The sequence below is a fragment of the Paramormyrops kingsleyae genome, chromosome 4 (genome assembly GCF_048594095.1).
Source record: "Paramormyrops kingsleyae isolate MSU_618 chromosome 4, PKINGS_0.4, whole genome shotgun sequence".
NCBI classification, from domain to species: domain Eukaryota; kingdom Metazoa; phylum Chordata; class Actinopteri; order Osteoglossiformes; family Mormyridae; genus Paramormyrops; species Paramormyrops kingsleyae.
Genome location: NC_132800.1, coordinates 37,754,630 through 37,771,679, shown reverse-complemented (window position 1 = coordinate 37,771,679; position 17,050 = coordinate 37,754,630). Strand labels below are relative to the sequence as shown.

Sequence of the window (17,050 nt, the reverse complement as noted above, 5' to 3'; positions counted from 1 at the left end):
GGGCCTCCCCAGTGGGATATCAGGCAAAGGGAGGTGTGTCCTGATACGGGTTCGGTCACGCCGGCGATGGTGCTGAGGTGGTGGTCTGCAGGATGTGAAGCAGCTAGCATCCTATCAGATGGGGACTGCGTTCCCTCCGCTTTGTGACAGGTGGGGGTGCCCACAGGGCTGTGGGGGGAGCGGCTTGTCAGCGCCACAAGAGGGAGGGGTGTCATCCTCACCCCTGGCCTGCTGGGGAGGGACTCGCCGATAATTAGCCAGGGAAAGCAGGGAAATGCAAAGATGCAAAGAAAGGGGGAGATGTGTTGTTTGTGGGGGGGCATGCGGGGTGTGTGTGCAGCATGTGTGACGGGATGTGTGAATAAGCTCGTTTTAATGCTCACGTGTGTGTGTGTGTGTGTGTGTGTGTGTGCGCACCCCCCCCCCCCAGGACTCGCAGAGCAAGCAGGCCGGCTACAGTATGCACCAGCTGCAGGGCAACAAGGAGTTCGGCAGCGAGAAGAAGGGCTTCCTGCTGAAGAAGAGTGACGGGTAGGCGTTCTCCTCTTCCTCCTGCTCCTGCTCCCTGTGTCTCCTGAGGTCGCCTTCCTTTCTGGGACGCCTTCCCGGGTAACGTTTTTACAGAGCCTGTCTCACCACCTGCTCCTCTCTAAATGATATCCCTGTCCTGCTCAGGGCTGGGCGTCCCAGGACGCCATAGCCCACCTCCGGCCCTTTAACCGGGTGCCCCTGCACTGCCTGACAGGAGGCCAAGACCCCAGAAGAGCAAAAAAAGCATTCAGTTTAGGAGAAGAAGACGTCTTTGCTTAATGTGGACCAGTGATGCAGAGAGCTGCTGGTCCGTCCATCCAGTCATCTTCCTCTTGCCAGTCTAGTGCAGGGTCACAGGTCCATGCCAAGGACCAGGACACATGTTTCACTGTAATGATGTGTTTTACTCTCACACTCTGGTGTATGTCACCCTCATGTGGTTCCCCCGTGTTCCTACCACCCAGGTTACGGAAGGTCTGGCAGAGGCGGAAATGCTCAGTGAAAGGGGGCATCCTCACTATCTCTCACGCCACGGTGAGTGCAGCTCTCGCCTGACAGTGACCATCCCGCACTCAGACACCGATCACCACGCCTGATTATCTGCCACTACAGCAGGTCGGCCTGGAGTCCAAGGGCCTCGTTAGCCGCTCTGCTTTGTGCCAGCGCAAATGGGAGCTTCAGCTCGAAGCTGCCCGTCCCGTGAGACGCCCTCGGCGGTCTGGCAGCTCGGCACTGATACTGTGATCGATGAGCGTTTTTATCACCGTTTTGGTATCAAAGAGCCACCTGTTTCCTCGGCGTCATGAAAGGGGAATAGGGCTTCGATCTCCCTTTGAGATCCTTGCACATGGCGGCTCTGTGCCCATGTTGTGCTGTATCCGGGAGACGTCGCTCAAACACACGCGTCATACCCTGGCCGCTGGCTCTCTGTCCGGGCTGCATCATTATTTAAAACCCAGCCCAAACCCTGACGAACCTATTCACTAATACAGCTGGTATATGTTTTTAAGCAACTCTCCTTTGCATGGAAACACGGATGGAAATTATTAGTAGATTATGTAGTTCAGAACACCACCTGTGTCGCTTGTACGCGTTTGCGGTCCACAGACAAGCCGTTCTAAGGCTGTGTGAGGATGGAGGGGGTTAAGGTGAGACGTGTGGCATGACGGTGGCTGGCTACCTGCACAAGCTGCATCAGGCTGCACGCAAGTTTAGATAAAAGTAGCCTCTCTCGGAAGGCCCTTTTTGAAGAGCTCTGACGGAGTATTTTTCTCTCCATTCCAGTCCAATCGACAGCCAGTTAGACTCAACTTGCTCACCTGCCAGGTCAAGCCAAGCAGCGAAGACAAAAAGTGCTTTGACCTGATTTCCCGTGAGTAACTGTCAGTAGCGTGTTGCTTCTCCTGTGGAGCTGACAGTGCCATTTCCCCGGCCTGTGGGGACCCCCAGGCTTTCATGTAGAGGAGATTGGTGTGGGGGCCTTGGGTAATACCTCTGATGTCATCAGCAGCCATGACCTCTGACCTTTCGACCATTCGAGATATTTCTGTCACTGTAAAGCCCATATGACATGAAAATGACGTTCCTGCCCCTCCGTTTTCTCCCCAGATAACCGAACGTACCACTTTCAGGCAGAGGATGAGCAGGAGTTCCTCATGTAAGTGAGCTTCTGGGAATAGCTGCATCGCGCACATGTTTTTAGGTCAGTGTGAGATGGTGTTGTGATGTTTCATGAAAGCTGCTTTCAGGCCTCTGAGAGAGCAAGCTGGTCGTAACGGGGCCACCCAGAGGCTCACAGGCAGGGGGGTATCTGCTGTTAGATGAATCATATCCCCCCCCAGGGAAATTGCAGCTTCTTACAGTGTGAGGAGACCAAACGTGTTTCAGATGGATTCATCTATGACCTCTAAACGCCTCCAGAGTTCCTACACTCAACAGGCACGACTCTGTCTTGTACATTGTAGGTGTGTGACTGTTCTGTAACGCCAGTTCTGTTTATGAAGCTTCTGCAGAGCTGCAGAGATGGCTGACACTCCTCCCTGTCCGTCACTGTACAAACACAGTGAGGACCGGCACAGATTTTCACTGGACCTTCAGCTTAGCCCCGCCCACTGTTCCCACGCCTGCAACTGACAGCTTCCTCCCTGTTCCCACATGTGCAGCTGGATATCTGTGCTGACCAACAGCAAGGAGGAGGCCCTGAACACGGCATTCAGGGGGGACCAGAGCGCCGGGGAGGATAGCCTGGATGACCTGGCCAAGGTCATCATCGACGATGTGCTGCGCATGCCAGGCAACGAGGTCTGCTGCGACTGCGGGGCCCCAGGCAAGTGACCGAACACTCGAGCCTGTATCTGTGTGGCTGCACTGTGCCTGCAGGCCATCGTCACCCAACCTAGTGATGCCCAATGCTACAGTGCTCCTCTCAGGGTAGCAACCTGGCGCACTGTCAGCCGATGCTAATTAACCTCCTTTGGTGTAACTGGGTGACCCTTTAACTACTGACTCTGACCTATTAAGGATCTGACTGCAGCTGCTGAATTTGGCTTCTGAAGGATGGAGTTCTAAACCAACCAGCAGGTGGTGCTGTACCCTCCCCCCCCCCAGAAGGCTCTGCAAGAGCTGTGGATAAGATCAGAGAAGCTGATGCTGGGATTAGGTCCAATAAGATGACTGGGTCATACCTGTCTTGTGCAGATCTGCCAGTCCTTGCCACACACTTAAATATTCCCTGTGTACTGCAAAGAGAATGTGACGTTTTCAGAAATATCTGCATTGCCTCTGCCCAGTTAATCACATAGGTGCCTGATGCCCCCTAGTGGTTGAGTACCAATCATTATTTACACGACTGGTTGTTTCCTCCAAACCTACTGACAGTTCATTGTGGATCAGTGGTCTCCGATCTTTTTTACAGAGAGGTACTTTTGCAAAGATAATAATCTGTGAACCTGTCTAATTGCCCCGATTGACTGCCTTAAAGATCAACCTGTTCATCGTAACAGCTGCTGTAGATGATTCATGCATTAATCGGCCAACAGTGACCATCAGCATAAGGGCATAACCAGTGCAGCTAAGTTCTGATGTATTTTTTTTGTTTTTTGTGGTTAACGAACCCTAGTCCGAGCCATTAAACTCATTAACCTGCTGTCCCGAGAGGGCAGTGACGCCTGTTGGAGAAAGACTGGGCTTGCATCACACGGAAGTTCATGATTGACTGGGTTCCTGTCATCCTGCACCCTGCAGACCCCAAATGGCTCTCCACCAACCTGGGCATCCTGACCTGCATCGAGTGCTCGGGGATCCACCGAGAGATGGGTGTCCACATCTCTCGCATCCAGTCCCTGGAGCTGGACAAGCTGGGCACCTCTGAACTGCTGGTGAGTGTGACCCTCTCCCGCTTGAGGACAGTCCAGTCTGTCATCGCCCTGGGTGTCGGAGCAGAGGGTGCTTTCAGAGCTGGTGAGAGTGTGTGCATGTACGACGAAATGCTTGGGGAAAACTCAGAAAGCTGCTTTTGTGCTTCTGTCCTACAGGTGGCCAAAAATGTAGGAAACAGCAGTTTTAACGAGATCCTGGAGGGGAACCTACCTTATCCCTCCCCAAAGCCCACTCCGTCGAGTGACATGTAAGTACTGCTTGGCTCAGCTGAGGCACTGAGAGAGCGAGCGTATCGTGCAGATATCTGTTCATTACCAGAAGGCGGGGCCTTCGCACAGTCAGCTGATTTGCCCGCTTGACATCTTGCCCCGACCCCCCCCCGCACCCCCACAGGACGGTGCGCAAGGAGTTCATCACAACCAAGTATGTGGACCACAAGTTTGCACGCAAGACCTGCACCTCGGCGGCCGACAAAATGAGCGAGTTGTATGAGGCCGTGAGGTCCCGGGACCTGCTGGCCCTGATCCAGGTGTATGCCGAGGGGGTGGAGCTAATGGAGCCCCTCCCAGAAGTGGGGCAGGTGAGGCTCCTCCTCCTGGGCATGAGTGGCTTCATAAGAAGCTACCAGTTCCTTGTGCCTGTTGCACTGAACTCATCTCATACTGGTCTTGCTTAGATATCACTGATCTGAGACCAGCCTTTCTGGTAAGGATCAGGGGGTTCTGAATGTGATTACTGCACTTTCCCCTCTTTGGTCCTACGGTGCTGACCTCTATAGCTCCTCCCTCCTGAGTCCTGTGGTGCTGATCTCCGTAGCCTCTCCCTCCGGATCTCTATAACTCCTTACCCCCTACAGGAGTCTGGAGAAACTGCACTGCACTTCTCGGTGCGGACCGCGGACCAGACTTCTTTGCACCTAGTCGACTTCCTCGTGCAGAACAGGTAGGTGATGATCGTCCTTCGCATAGCGATCCATCCCCACTGATTGCAGAAACACAGTGTGTCTGTGTGTGCACAGGCCTGGGCGTCCCTGTTGTGGGATCAGAACTGCTGTGATAGGGTCAAATACCATGTGTGTCTTTGTGTGGCAGAGTGGGTGTCTGTCGGCAGTTGTAGGATTTGACCCTAGATTGGCTTTCTGAAGAAATTTGGGACGCAACTCTTCAGGTTTCCAACAATTTAATTTGCCGAGTTCGGGGTACAAAATTTGTACGAAAATATGGGGAAATTTGCAAAATGGTTTTAGAAAAGTTTTGTCTGGGGGGGGGAGGTTGGGGGTGGTGAGACAATAAATAGGGTGGCTGAAGCCCCCTAAATAGGGTCTAGAACCACCTACGAGATGGACCTTCCCTCCTGCTGCAGTCTCTGAGTCACATTGCAGTCCTTCCATCAGGCGGGATTATGGGAGTGAGCAATTCCTGGGGCTTAGCGAATCGGGGCCCGAGTGTGCTGACCTTGCTCCCCCCTGTACCATCCCCCCCACCCCCCCGCCCCCTGCACCACAGCGGCAACCTAGATAAGCAGACGGACAGCGGCAACACCGCCCTGCATTACTGTTGCCTGTACGACAAGTATGAGTGTGTGAAGCTGCTGTTGCGGGGCAAGCCGGCGATAGACATTGGTAAGCCTGCCAGCAAACGTACGCCGTGTGGTAAACTGCAGTGTGATTGGCTACTGATGACCTCATCATCATGACTCACTGCTCCTGTGCCCACAGTCAATCAGAATGGGGAGACAGCCCTGGACATGGCCAGGAGGCTGAGGAACTCACAGTGTGAGGAGCCGGTAAGAGCCTGACGGTGAAGGAGCTGCACAGGCGGCTGCGTCCTTCACACATCCATCCCACACATGATTTCCTTCAGTGTTTGTGAAGTTAAATATGGACGTGGTCTCTTTACCTTATTTTCAAGTTTAAATAAAATTAAGTAATACTAATAAACCTATAAAAGTAATAAAGTTTAGTATGTAACTCAGATCTTTTGAATTTGAAATTAAATTATACAGTGAAAAGTATCTGAAAGATGTTTAGCTGTTTACGGTTTTGTATTTTAAATTGTAATACAGTGACTCTGGGAGCACTATCAATTATAACCACCAGGGGGCAGCAACAAGACACAACAAAAACAATGGGCCTGTCTGCAGCAAAGCTTCCTATTGTTAATAAATGTGTATAATTTGCAGTATGCAAATGTGATGTGCAGAGTATCACTGTACAGAGTGTAGCTGCTCGCTGTTGCTGTAGTCTGTGACAATGTGGTCTAGGACAGCTTATTGTACCTACAAGTTGCTATACATTTTAATGAGCCTTTACAATGGCAGTAAATATTTAATGAGTATTTTCTTAACCTTCTTAACAGCCAGTTTTCACCAGTGACAAATGAGACCATTCATAGTAAATATTTAAAAGCACGTTTCTCCATCGCCTTAGGGTCAGGAAAAATGAGCTATTATTACATTATTACATGGTCTTATGAGAGTGTGTCTGACCTGGGTGTGCGGAACGTATGTGATAGCTGGCCTGGGGCATAAGAACGGGGGGGGGGGGGTCAGGGGAAGTATGCACCCCCAATATTTAATTTGGATGCATTCACCACCCCCCCACCCCCCCCCAAAAAAAAATAAAATAAAAAATATTGTGTCCCCCCCCCAGTATCGAACATTTTCCTGTGCTGTTGCGGGTGGCTTGCGTGTGTGTATACAATGCCTGACTGCTGTGTATCTCTCTCTCCCCCCCCCCCCCCCCCCCCAAAGCTGGTACAGGCCGGTGCTGGGAAGTTCAACCCCCACGTCCACGTGGAGTACGAATGGAACCTGCGGATGGAGGAGATGGACGAGAGCGACGACGACCTCGACGACAAGGTGGGCCCCCCCAGGCAGGGCGTGCAGGTGCCGCAGGCCGGAGCCGTCCGCCCTGCATCCATCTCGCTTTCGCTTGTCTGCCCCTCACATGCTGCCTTAACGAGTTCCTCTTTTAAAAAGCCAGCGTTCTGCTTGCGTGGGCTTAGCCTGCCGCGTCGGACTCCCTCCCCCCGCTCGCACACTCTCAGCCCCCGCCATCCCTCCCCCACAAGCTGCTGGGCTGCTTTCTGGTGCTGTCCCTGTGGCCAACCTCCTCACATCCTCCGGCTATGTGGTGAGCTTTTGTGGCTGACGGCCTTCCCGCCAGTGATCGGTAGGCTGTCCCACGGCCGTGCCCCCCCCCCCCCCCAGCACGTCGCTGTGCAGTGTGCAGTATGCAGTGTGCAGTGTGTGCTGCCTCCCGCAGCCCCTTGCGATACATGTGTGGCTTCCTGACCCGTGTAACTGACAGCTGTCAACTTGTGTCCCCATGCAGCCCAGCCCCATTAAGAAGGAGCGATCCCCTCGCCCTCAAAGCTTCTGCCACTCATCCAGCCTGTCCCCCCAGGATAAGCTGTCCCTGTCCGCCTTCTCTGGCCCCCGGGACAAGCAGCGGTTGTCCTACGGCGCCTTCGCCAACCAGGTGTACAGTGTCTCCACCGACTCTCCCATCTCGCCCATCATCGACGCCCCACCGCTGCCCCCTAGAAATGCTGGGAAAGGTGGGTATTGTGCCACTGTGGGTTTTTCCACTTATTTTACTGCAGGTATGACTGAGTGGACAGCTGAGCTGTGAGAGAGCTGATCAGCTCTCAGTCTGCACGGTCCTCTTTAACGTATTAGCTAACACACAGCTAATATAGAGCTAGCAAACGGCTAACATAGAGCTAGCACACGGCTAACATAGAGCTAGCAAACGGCTAACATAGAGCTAGGACCCAGCTAACAGGGAACACTCCCAGTATTTCTTGGCAGAGAACCTAACATGAGACCTGAAAGCAGCTTCCATGTTTTTCATTTTAACAAGGTTCTGTCAATGTCAGCACAATAAAAAATATTATCTGAACACCCTTTTAACGCAATTAATGTTGAAAAATCTGGTTTCATCATAAACATTTTATAAAAGTGCTATAAGTATATATTATGAATGCACCGTTCAGCCTTTGATCCCCACTGTTTTGCCATGTCCTTTATATTGCCACAGAAGTGCAATATACCATGGACCCATATCAAAAAGCAAGATTTTCTGGTTAGCCGGACAACTTGTCGGATTTAAGGTACCTTAGTTTAAATGGTCTTTATCTTCGTTCACTTACAATTAGCCTGAACTACCGTAAATCCGACAAATAATCCGACTAATCATGAAATCTGATTCTAGCCCAGTTAATTGCCATTGTTAGCAATATCAGTTGATAACACATTACTTGCGGTGCTTTACGTATAAAACAGCAACACGTCCACAGATAAGTTGGACGGCAGTGTGTGCGACCGATTTAATGAGCCACAAATGAGAAGTAGTGCTTAAACAGTATAAAACTACAACTTGCCCTTCTGTTGATAAAAGGCGCAGCCATCTTGGATTCTGAACTCAGGATCCTCTGTGCTGCTCCGAGACATTTCTCGGATCTCCGAGAAACGGGAGCGCATGTCGTCACTTCCAGCTTCAAAACTCAGAATCCGACTCGGAATACAAGTTCCCAGGGCAAATGGAACGCACTAAAACTGCCCGAAATAGGTTGACAGAGACATTTCAGGGATTTTGAGTCATTTTGCGTTGCAGATGGGTTAATTGCGTTAAAAATTTAAATCAGATTAATCATGATGATGGATTAATCCGTGTTAACCCGTTAATTTTGACAGCTCTAGTTTTTATATTATTAGTTGTAGTAGTAGTTGTGTAATGGGGTAACATTCTGTGAACATCAGGCAAACTTGGCACTTTGAACGTTTCCATATCTTAATCGCAACGTTCAGTGAATGGTCCTAGAATGAAAAATTGTTAGTGGGAGAGACGCCTATAGCACAGTTAACATACAGCTAACACACAGCTAATATAAAGGTCAGGGAAAGCTATAGCAGAACTAATACACAGCAACGACACAGCTAACATACAGCTAGCGCACGGCTAACATATAACTAGGAGAAGCAGCACAGCTAACATACAGTGATAACACAAGCAACATACAACTAAAACACAGCTAGCGCATGATGTCAAAGCTTAAAGACTGATATAGCACAGCTGACATGCAGCTAAAAGTCAGCTAACGTACAGCAAGCACGCACCTACCATAAAACTAGGATGCAGCTAGCACACAGCTAACACACAGCATGGAACCGGCTGTAGCACATAGCAACTGCATAGCTAAACCTAACACACACACAGTACGTAACTAGGACACGGCTGTTAACACACAGCTAGCAGAAGGCTAGGACAGAGTACGCAGGCTAAGGAAGCCAAAGAGAACGCATCATTAGTGTGCGACCGCTGGTCCACAGCCAGTTCAGCTGTTTGTCTGACTACCTGTAGCAGTTCAACTTGTTTAAAGGAAGAAACAGCATGTGTTAGTATGGTGTCTGCCTGGCTGAAACCTCCAGGCCTGTGGGCGCCCTGATTACGAATGTGTGCCCCATGCTGCCCTCCTCCTGGGGTTGTGGGTCTAAAGAGGTAGGGCTGAAGTGAGCTGGGAGGACGGGGGGGGTGGGGGGGGGGTGGAGATGACCCCCGCAATGCCGCCTATGCTGCTTTTTGCAGATATACAGGTGGGACAGCCAATCATGCGGAGAGGGAGGGACACGGAGGGAGGGGTTTTGCTTTGTGCTCTCTGCGCTTTCCTGAATGTCTCCCCCTCTCTCACAGTCCCAGTTCTGCCTTTTTCCGGATCGCCGACGTCACACTACGCCACTCTGGCCGCCATGCGCCCCTGCATCAGCAGTGAATATCACTTTACTCCCCAAACCCACCCGTCTCTTTGTGAACATGCGGCTAACCTGTTCTCACCTGGCTGAGCTCTCCGTTACCTGCATCCATCGACCCAGAGCCATGGGTGCCTCTCTGAGATACACCTGGGCCCGTCCTGCTCTGCTTTGCCATTCCGGGCCTTGATCCCGTGACCCACTGCTCTCCTGCAGCCGGGGTATCTGGGCAGGTACTTGTTGTGCGTCACACCTGCTCTTAACTGAGCCCGGAGGGACGTCGTTGAGATCACGTGATGTCCTCAGGGACTGGATTGGCTCCCAGACTGAATTAAACGAGCCCCGTGAAAGCTGGCCGTAGGGAGGTCCAGACTGAATTAAACGAGCCCCGTGAAAACTGGCCGTAGGGAGGACCAGACTGAATTAAACGATCCCCGTTGACACCCTGCCTTGGGGAGACCTCTCACAAGAGAGAGCTTACTTCTGTGCCCCGTTTGCGAACCGTTTGACACACTTTCAGTTCGCCACTTCAAACACTTCCTGGCTGCTCCTCTGGGGCACAGTCGCCCTGCCCTGCTTTCCGTTTTCGTCCTTGTCTGGCTGCTGTCACATGACCTGGCCCCGCTGCCCTGTTTCCTTCTAGCTACATGTGAGGTGTGGACCCCCTTCCCCGCCGGTCACAGCCCGTGTCGTGTCTATCGCTTCATAGCTCCCTCTGCTACTTCCCCCTCCTCAATCCCTGCAGGCCCTTTGCCTGTAGGGGGCAGTGCTACCCCATCCAAGAAGAGGCCTCCACCCCCTCCCCCTGGGCAGGAACGTACCCCACCTGAACCACCTGACCCGCTACCTCACAGTCCCCACGATAGAGGTGCGATGCCTGGGGGTGAGTAGGATAAAAAGGGAAGAGCAAGCAGGAAGTGAGGGGCGTGTGGCCTTTTATGGCGTGCAGTGGTGCAGTGTTGCCATGGCACGGACAGGGCTAAGAGGCGAGACTTTGCTGCAGTGCTGTTCCTCTGCCCTGCAGGAGTGGACAGTGCAGTAGGCCCCGCCCTAATTGTTAAGTCCAGCCCCTTTCTGGTATTATGGTATTATTGCATAAGACATTTCGGTTCCCTTCATTTTCCCCAAGATATGTTTTAGGTCGTCAGGAACCCATTCTCATGTTGATAAGCAAAGTCCACCCAAGCAACATGGCTGATAGAACATGGCAGGTTCTGTTGAACCAGTATCAGTATTCACTGATGGAGACTTCTAGTCACTCTGGCTAAGGGGGTCTGCCAAATGCCGTAAACGTAAACGTGGCTTTTTGCGTGCCGTGCTTTGCTGTGTTGTGAGTACTTCGAGAAGTTTTATCTAATCGAAAAGGGATTATCCCACATCGAACCAGTCCGTACAGCCCTCTTTGCAGTGTTCACTTAACCATACCGGCACCAGGGAGAGACCGAGGGGAGTGAGCACCAGGATGGGCTGCTCATATTCCTACCAAACTGCCACTCGTGTGACGCAACACGTCAGTGTTCAGTGTCGCAGTACAGTCCAATGCAGAATCACATCCGGAGGAAGTGTTTAATAACGTCCCTGCTCTGATTGGCTGTATCAGGAAATGAGAGGTGCTTGTCTTAAGCCATTTTGAAGAGCCCCAGTCAGTGTGCGATGCCCCTAATGGACAGCTCAGCCTGCCATCGCTCATCTTAATGGCTCCATATTACACATTGGTATCTGTTCCTCATCACTGACACGCTTTCATGTGCCATTCCTGGTGTTCATTACCTATAGAGACCCATTTCCCACCTTGGATACACGCCTTTGGGTTGTAATAAGCTGTTAGTGTTCCTGTGATGTGTTGTGCATGGAAGTGTGGTAAAATCAGTGTCATTTCATTGTGAAATATGTGCCACTTTCATTGTGAATTTTCATCACTGTCTGTGACCGTCAAATCAGGCCCATACGTGGTATGATTTTTCGTCATAAATATGCTCATGTCCTTACGTGAGATCCATGTCAAATTTAAATGAGCTGCATCTCCATTTATGACTCAGCTGTTGCCATGACAGCCGCATGCATGTGTGCTGGCCCAGCCCAGCTCAGGGAATGGGCCAGAGGTGAACCAGAATCACAAACTGACCGGGTCTCACACCTACAGGAAATGACTCTACTCCCATCCCTGCCAGCAGAGTGCCACTTACCAGCAAATTTGAGGGTATTCCCCATCAGCAAAGGTAGGTGTCCATCTCAGTAACTATGGTTTCTCTTTTCTGCCTTGTTGCCTTGATCTCCTAATAATCGGCTCTTTGTCATTCATCATTTTTAGCATCAGTACCAGTAACACCAAATCCACCCTTGGGCCCAGAGTTCTACCCAAGCTACCTCAGAAAGGTACGCCCTTTCCTTCTGGGTCTAACCAGTGTCACATGCAGTGATAATGGCCCATCAGCCAGTTTCAGGTGAAGGAAGGAGATTGTGATGAATGTAACCTAAAGTAACGGTTTGCCTCCCATTTTTGCTGCAGTGGCTCTACGGAAAATTGACACCATCCACCATCCCTCCGTGGACAAGCCCAGCCAGCCTCCTGAAGGGCTCCAGAAACTTCCACAGGCCGCTGAGACCCCGCAGAAAGCCCATCTACCTGAGAAGCCCCAGCTCTTCGACTTGCCCCCAAAACCCCAGCTCTCCGACTTGCCCCCAAAACCCCAGCTCTCCGACTTGCCCCCGAAACCCCAGCTCTCCGACTTGCCCCCGAAGCCCCTGCTGGCAGACCTGCCCCCAAAACCCCAGATCAAAGACCTTCCACCCAAGCCTCACCTGGTGGATACGCCCCCTAAGGCTGATCCTCCGAGGCCTCAGCCAGCAGATCCTGCCCCGAAACTGCAGCCCCCCGATTGGGCAGCTTCCAGCCAGCAGGGGGAGGCAGCATCCAGACAACCCAGCGAGGACACCAACGGAACCCCAACTGGTACCATGGAGATGCCTGTGCCGCTGCCCCGGAAGATCAACGCGGTTAGTGTTGCCATGCTTTATGTCAGTGTTTCCCATTCTGCACCTCGGGAACCCACAGACACTCCAAGTTTTTGCTCCCTCCCCAGAAAGCAAAAATGTGAACAGGCTGTGGGTCACCGAGGACCGGGTTCGGAAACCCTGCTCTGTTATACTCCTGGTTATCACCTGATCTAATTGTGGTGTTTGGTCGCTGCAGTTCACCCCGTTTCCTGTGCATCCTTCTAGGGGAAGCACAAGACCAGGCGGGTGAAGACCATCTACGACTGCCAGGCGGACAACGACGACGAGCTGACCTTCACAGAGGGCGAGGTCATCATCGTGACGGGAGAGGAGGACCAGGAGTGGTGGGTGAGTAAGTGTACCCTGGAGGAGCAGGAGCAGAGAGCAGCTCCAACTTGCCCCCCCAAGCCGCTGGGGGGGCACCTGCTGCTGCCAGAGTGTGGGCTCTTGGTTTATGTGTAATGTGCTTTTTTTCTTTACGTGTTTCTTTGTTTAGCGTTTTTAACAGTTGTTCAGTACTTAAAAAACATATAATGCTATGTATGCTATGTTTATTCCGACAGATTGGGCACATCGAGGGGCAGCCGGAGAGAAAGGGGGTGTTCCCAATGTCCTTTGTGCACATCCTCTCTGACTGACAGCGGTGACGGCTTGCCCCTCCCACAAGCACAAGCCCCGCCCACAACAAGACTGACGTTGCCACTCCCTGTAAATAGCTACTGTTATGAGTGCGATACGATGAAGGGGCGCTCCTTCACTGGGGTGTGCTGCCCGCGTGCTGTAAATAACCGGCGTCCTGCCTTCCCTGCTCTTACTGTCACCTTGGCCTGACACGCCTTGCGGGCTTCCCTGGCACTTATACCGTGTGTCTGTGCCCACATGTATGTATGTATGTATGTATGTATGTACGTACTGTAACATAGGTACACAGCCATACACGCATTCAGACATACCTACAAAAACATGAATGTACATCTTCATGTACATACATATATATATGGGTGCGTGCGTACATTTATGCTGACCGCAGCCAGAACTTAGGCAGTTTTAGTTCCACTTCTCTCCATATGAACTGGATTCTTTGAGTTTAGCAATGATGTCATCTCATCTTCTGCAAATAGTGAAGGAAACCGGATGGCCTTTAACTGGAAAGAACAGATGGGTCTTCTGTCCCATTCTCGAGGGGCAGATTGAGGAAGGGAATTGATGTGCTTGTGATGTTTTAGAGCTGATGACAAAATGAAAGATCCCCAAAACGAATAAGTAGTTACAGAAAGCCCTGTCTGGGCTTGAGGCTAATGGATGAAATAGATATTCGTTAAGGCGTGATTCGCCTCCCGCCGGGTCGCATCCCCGTCACCCTCGCCTCCCGCCGGGTCGCATCCCCGTCACCCTCGCCTCCCGCCGGGTCGCATCCCCGTCACCCTCGCCGGGTCGCATCCCCGTCACCCTCGCCTCCCGCCGGGTCGCATCCCCGTCACCCTCGCCGGGTCGCATCCCCGTCACCCTCGCCGGGTCGCATCCCCGTCACCCTCGCCTCTCGCCGGGTCGCATCTCTGTCCCCCTCGCCTCCCACTGGGTCACATCCCATCCTCCCTTGCCTCTTGCCTGGTTGTGGCTTGTCCCCCTCTCCTTCTGCTAGGTCAAATCCCATTCCTCCTTGCCTTTTGTCTCCTGCTGGGTCGCATCCCTGTCCCCCTTGCCTTCCACCGGATTGCATCCCCTCACCCTGTGCTCCCCCTGGGTCACATCCTCTCACCTCCTGCTGGGTCGCATCCCATCCCCCCTTGCCTGCTCATGGGCTGTCCCCCTTGTCTTCTGCTAGGTCACATCCCATTCTCCCATGCCATTTGCTCCCCCTTGCCTCTTGCTGCTTGTCCCCCTCGCCTTCTGCTAGGTCACATCCCATTCCCCCTTGCCCTTTGCCTCCTTCTGGGTCATATCCTATCACCTTTGTCTCCCACTGGATCAAATCCCATCACCCCTTGCCTGGTCACAGTCTGCTACCCTCACGTCCCGCTGGGTCGCATCCCTGTCACCCTCGCCTCCCGCTGGGTCACATCCCCATCACCCTCACCTCCCACCAGGTCTCATTCCGTCACCCTCGCCTCCTGCAAGGTCACGTCTCATTCCCCTTGCCCCTGCCTCCCGCCGAGTCACACCTCTTCTCCTTCGCCTCCCGCTGTGTCACAGCTTAAACCCCCTCCCCTCTCTTGGGTTGCGGCCCATCCCCCTTGCCTCCAGTCAGGTTTGGCCAGTCCCCCTCACCTCCCACTGGGACAGTGTGTCGTCCCCTCCCTTGCATAGTTGACATTAACCATTGGTGGTCTTTAGTCAGAGCTCAGGATGGTTTGAAGCTTTGATGTGTTTTATTCTGTAAATCGTCAGTGGTCGATACAGGACTTAAGAATGATGTCAGTAATATGTTGCTTCTGGTTCCGCACATTATCATTATTTATGACATTCAGTCTGCTAATAACATGCGATACGTCGCTATGTACATTTGCTCCCAATCATGTCTCATATTCATTGTGTTTGCCATTTTATATACTATATTTATTCCCACATAGTTATACGCTGTATATGCATAAATATACATATATTGTGTATATACATTCATATGTATTTCCGTAAATTTGAGAGTGAGTAAAAATTTTACTTTTCTATGTATTTATAAATATAAATAATTTGTATGTGACTTCTTTTGTCAATTATTTTGGACATGAGCACATCAGACCTCAGAAGTGGCCACATTGTAATGGATGTTTAAGCCTGGGCTTCTTCACGTTGTGGGAACTGAATGTCATTTTGGTTTAGTGAATATTTATTTCATCCAGAAGTGGTGATGAAGGTAGGTAAGGAGGAGGATGACAGACACTTGTGTGCAGTGCTGTTTGAAAGCCCATGTGATGTACTAAGCAAGCTTCACCACTGGCTCCGACTGTCAGAGACAAAGTGAAATTGACTGGCTAAGTCTGGGCCCCCTCAAAAGATGGTGCCCTGGTCGGTTGCCTAATGGGTTGAACGGCACTGAATGTGTGGAGGGTCATGCTTGTGCAGTGTACAGCCTAGGAGGCCTTTCCCAGTGCGGCCCTGAACGTGCTCTACAGTGGCATTGCTCTTGCTCTTTTTACATGTTTAATTGTGAGGTAACTGGACTTTGGTGGAAAGGGTCACATGTCATTGCGATGTCGCCATTGCCCGGTTCCCGTGTTTTCGCTGTATTCCCTCCGTGGTGTCGGGTTTCCCCGTTACTCCATGTGACCAGTTAATAAAGGTTTTATGTTGTAAAGCTGAACTCTGCTGTCGTCCCTTATTATTAGGAAACTTTAACCAAAGAGGTTTCCACTGAATGAGGCTTTCACTGCCCAAAGATTTAACTGGACAAGAAATTCACTGGATGAGGTTTTCTTTGCCTGAGGTTTACACTGCCCAATGAATTAACTGAAATTGGTTTTCACTGGATGAGGAGATGAAGATTTAACTGGATGAGGTTTTCACTGCCCAAAAATCTCACTGCCTGAGGAATTGAGAGTTTTTCACTGCCCAAGGTTTTCACTGAACGAAGGTTTCACTGCATGAGGTTTTGAAATGGAGCATCGTCACTAAACATAGAGCCATAATGTTTTGATGTTAGTAAATGTCATGAACGTCTCTGGTTTTATATTGAGGAATTAGGTACAAAAACAGAGAATTGGGACATGTTTGTGTTTAGCCAGTTTCAAAGGGGATTTACAAAAGCCATTTATCACGGGACAGGAAATCTTCAGCACAGACTCTGAACTTATAACATTCTGAGTCCACCCAGCGTACTGAGACATGCATTAAACTGCTGGCCATGTAAGAAGTTAACAGTAGACATGAACATTTTCCATCCCCCATGAACAGCCTCTATTAATCTGGAGTCAGGCTATCCATGAGGAAGGATCCTGTGGATTCTGGGAATGCTGGCAATCTACAGGACAGGTCAAATCAGAAGGCAGAGCAGAAATGTCTCCGAGACAGGAACAGAGCTCTCCAGATTAAAAAAAAAAAAAAAAACCGTCAGAGCAATATGCTTCTGAAAGCAAATATGTCCTCCGTGATTTCCCTCTGCATGAAACTGCAAGTAAGCTGGAACATTCCAGACCATCTTAATTAAGGAGAACGACCCGCTCTTGGTGCCAGTACTGTCTGGGATCAAATCCCTCGCTAAGCGTTATTGCACTAATCCCACTCCTACTTCGAAAGACTTCCGGAACGACGGTTACTTGTGCTTTCTGTAATTTTCACCATTTTGTGCTGAGATCATGATGAACTTCTAACCTGGGACGGTGGCGAGCAGGCAGCTTCATGCCCCGCTCCCCCCCCCTCTTTTGCAGCTCTGTATGAAAGCCACTGGCTCTTAACCCAT

General features: G+C 51.2%; 1 protein-coding gene across 4 annotated transcripts in view; it reads left to right on the top strand.

Annotated features, from left to right (window-relative positions):
• LOC111846206 (arf-GAP with SH3 domain, ANK repeat and PH domain-containing protein 1-like) overlaps positions 1-15,955 on the top strand; it is a 48,256-nt gene extending 32,301 nt beyond the window's left edge. The window contains exons 10-29 of one of the 4 annotated variants that reach the window (XM_072711279.1): positions 431-531; positions 996-1,065; positions 1,816-1,903; positions 2,140-2,188; positions 2,694-2,857; positions 3,775-3,908; positions 4,065-4,156; positions 4,303-4,489; positions 4,766-4,851; positions 5,415-5,530; positions 5,627-5,694; positions 6,661-6,768; positions 7,244-7,469; positions 9,605-9,676; positions 10,370-10,543; positions 11,804-11,879; positions 11,972-12,036; positions 12,170-12,657; positions 12,883-13,005; positions 13,221-15,955. In XM_072711279.1, coding sequence (XP_072567380.1) covers positions 431-531; positions 996-1,065; positions 1,816-1,903; positions 2,140-2,188; positions 2,694-2,857; positions 3,775-3,908; positions 4,065-4,156; positions 4,303-4,489; positions 4,766-4,851; positions 5,415-5,530; positions 5,627-5,694; positions 6,661-6,768; positions 7,244-7,469; positions 9,605-9,676; positions 10,370-10,543; positions 11,804-11,879; positions 11,972-12,036; positions 12,170-12,657; positions 12,883-13,005; positions 13,221-13,295 — 2,562 coding nt within the window. In that variant the 3' untranslated portion in view covers positions 13,296-15,955. Of the gene's footprint in view, positions 1-430; positions 532-995; positions 1,066-1,815; positions 1,904-2,139; positions 2,189-2,693; positions 2,858-3,774; positions 3,909-4,064; positions 4,157-4,302; positions 4,490-4,765; positions 4,852-5,414; positions 5,531-5,626; positions 5,695-6,660; positions 6,769-7,243; positions 7,470-9,604; positions 9,680-10,369; positions 10,544-11,803; positions 11,880-11,971; positions 12,037-12,169; positions 12,658-12,882; positions 13,006-13,220 lie in introns of all 4 variants that reach the window. The other 3 variants (XM_072711277.1, XM_072711276.1, XM_072711278.1) reach the window with 3 other exon arrangements.
• Positions 15,956-17,050: the final 1,095 nt, after the last annotated feature.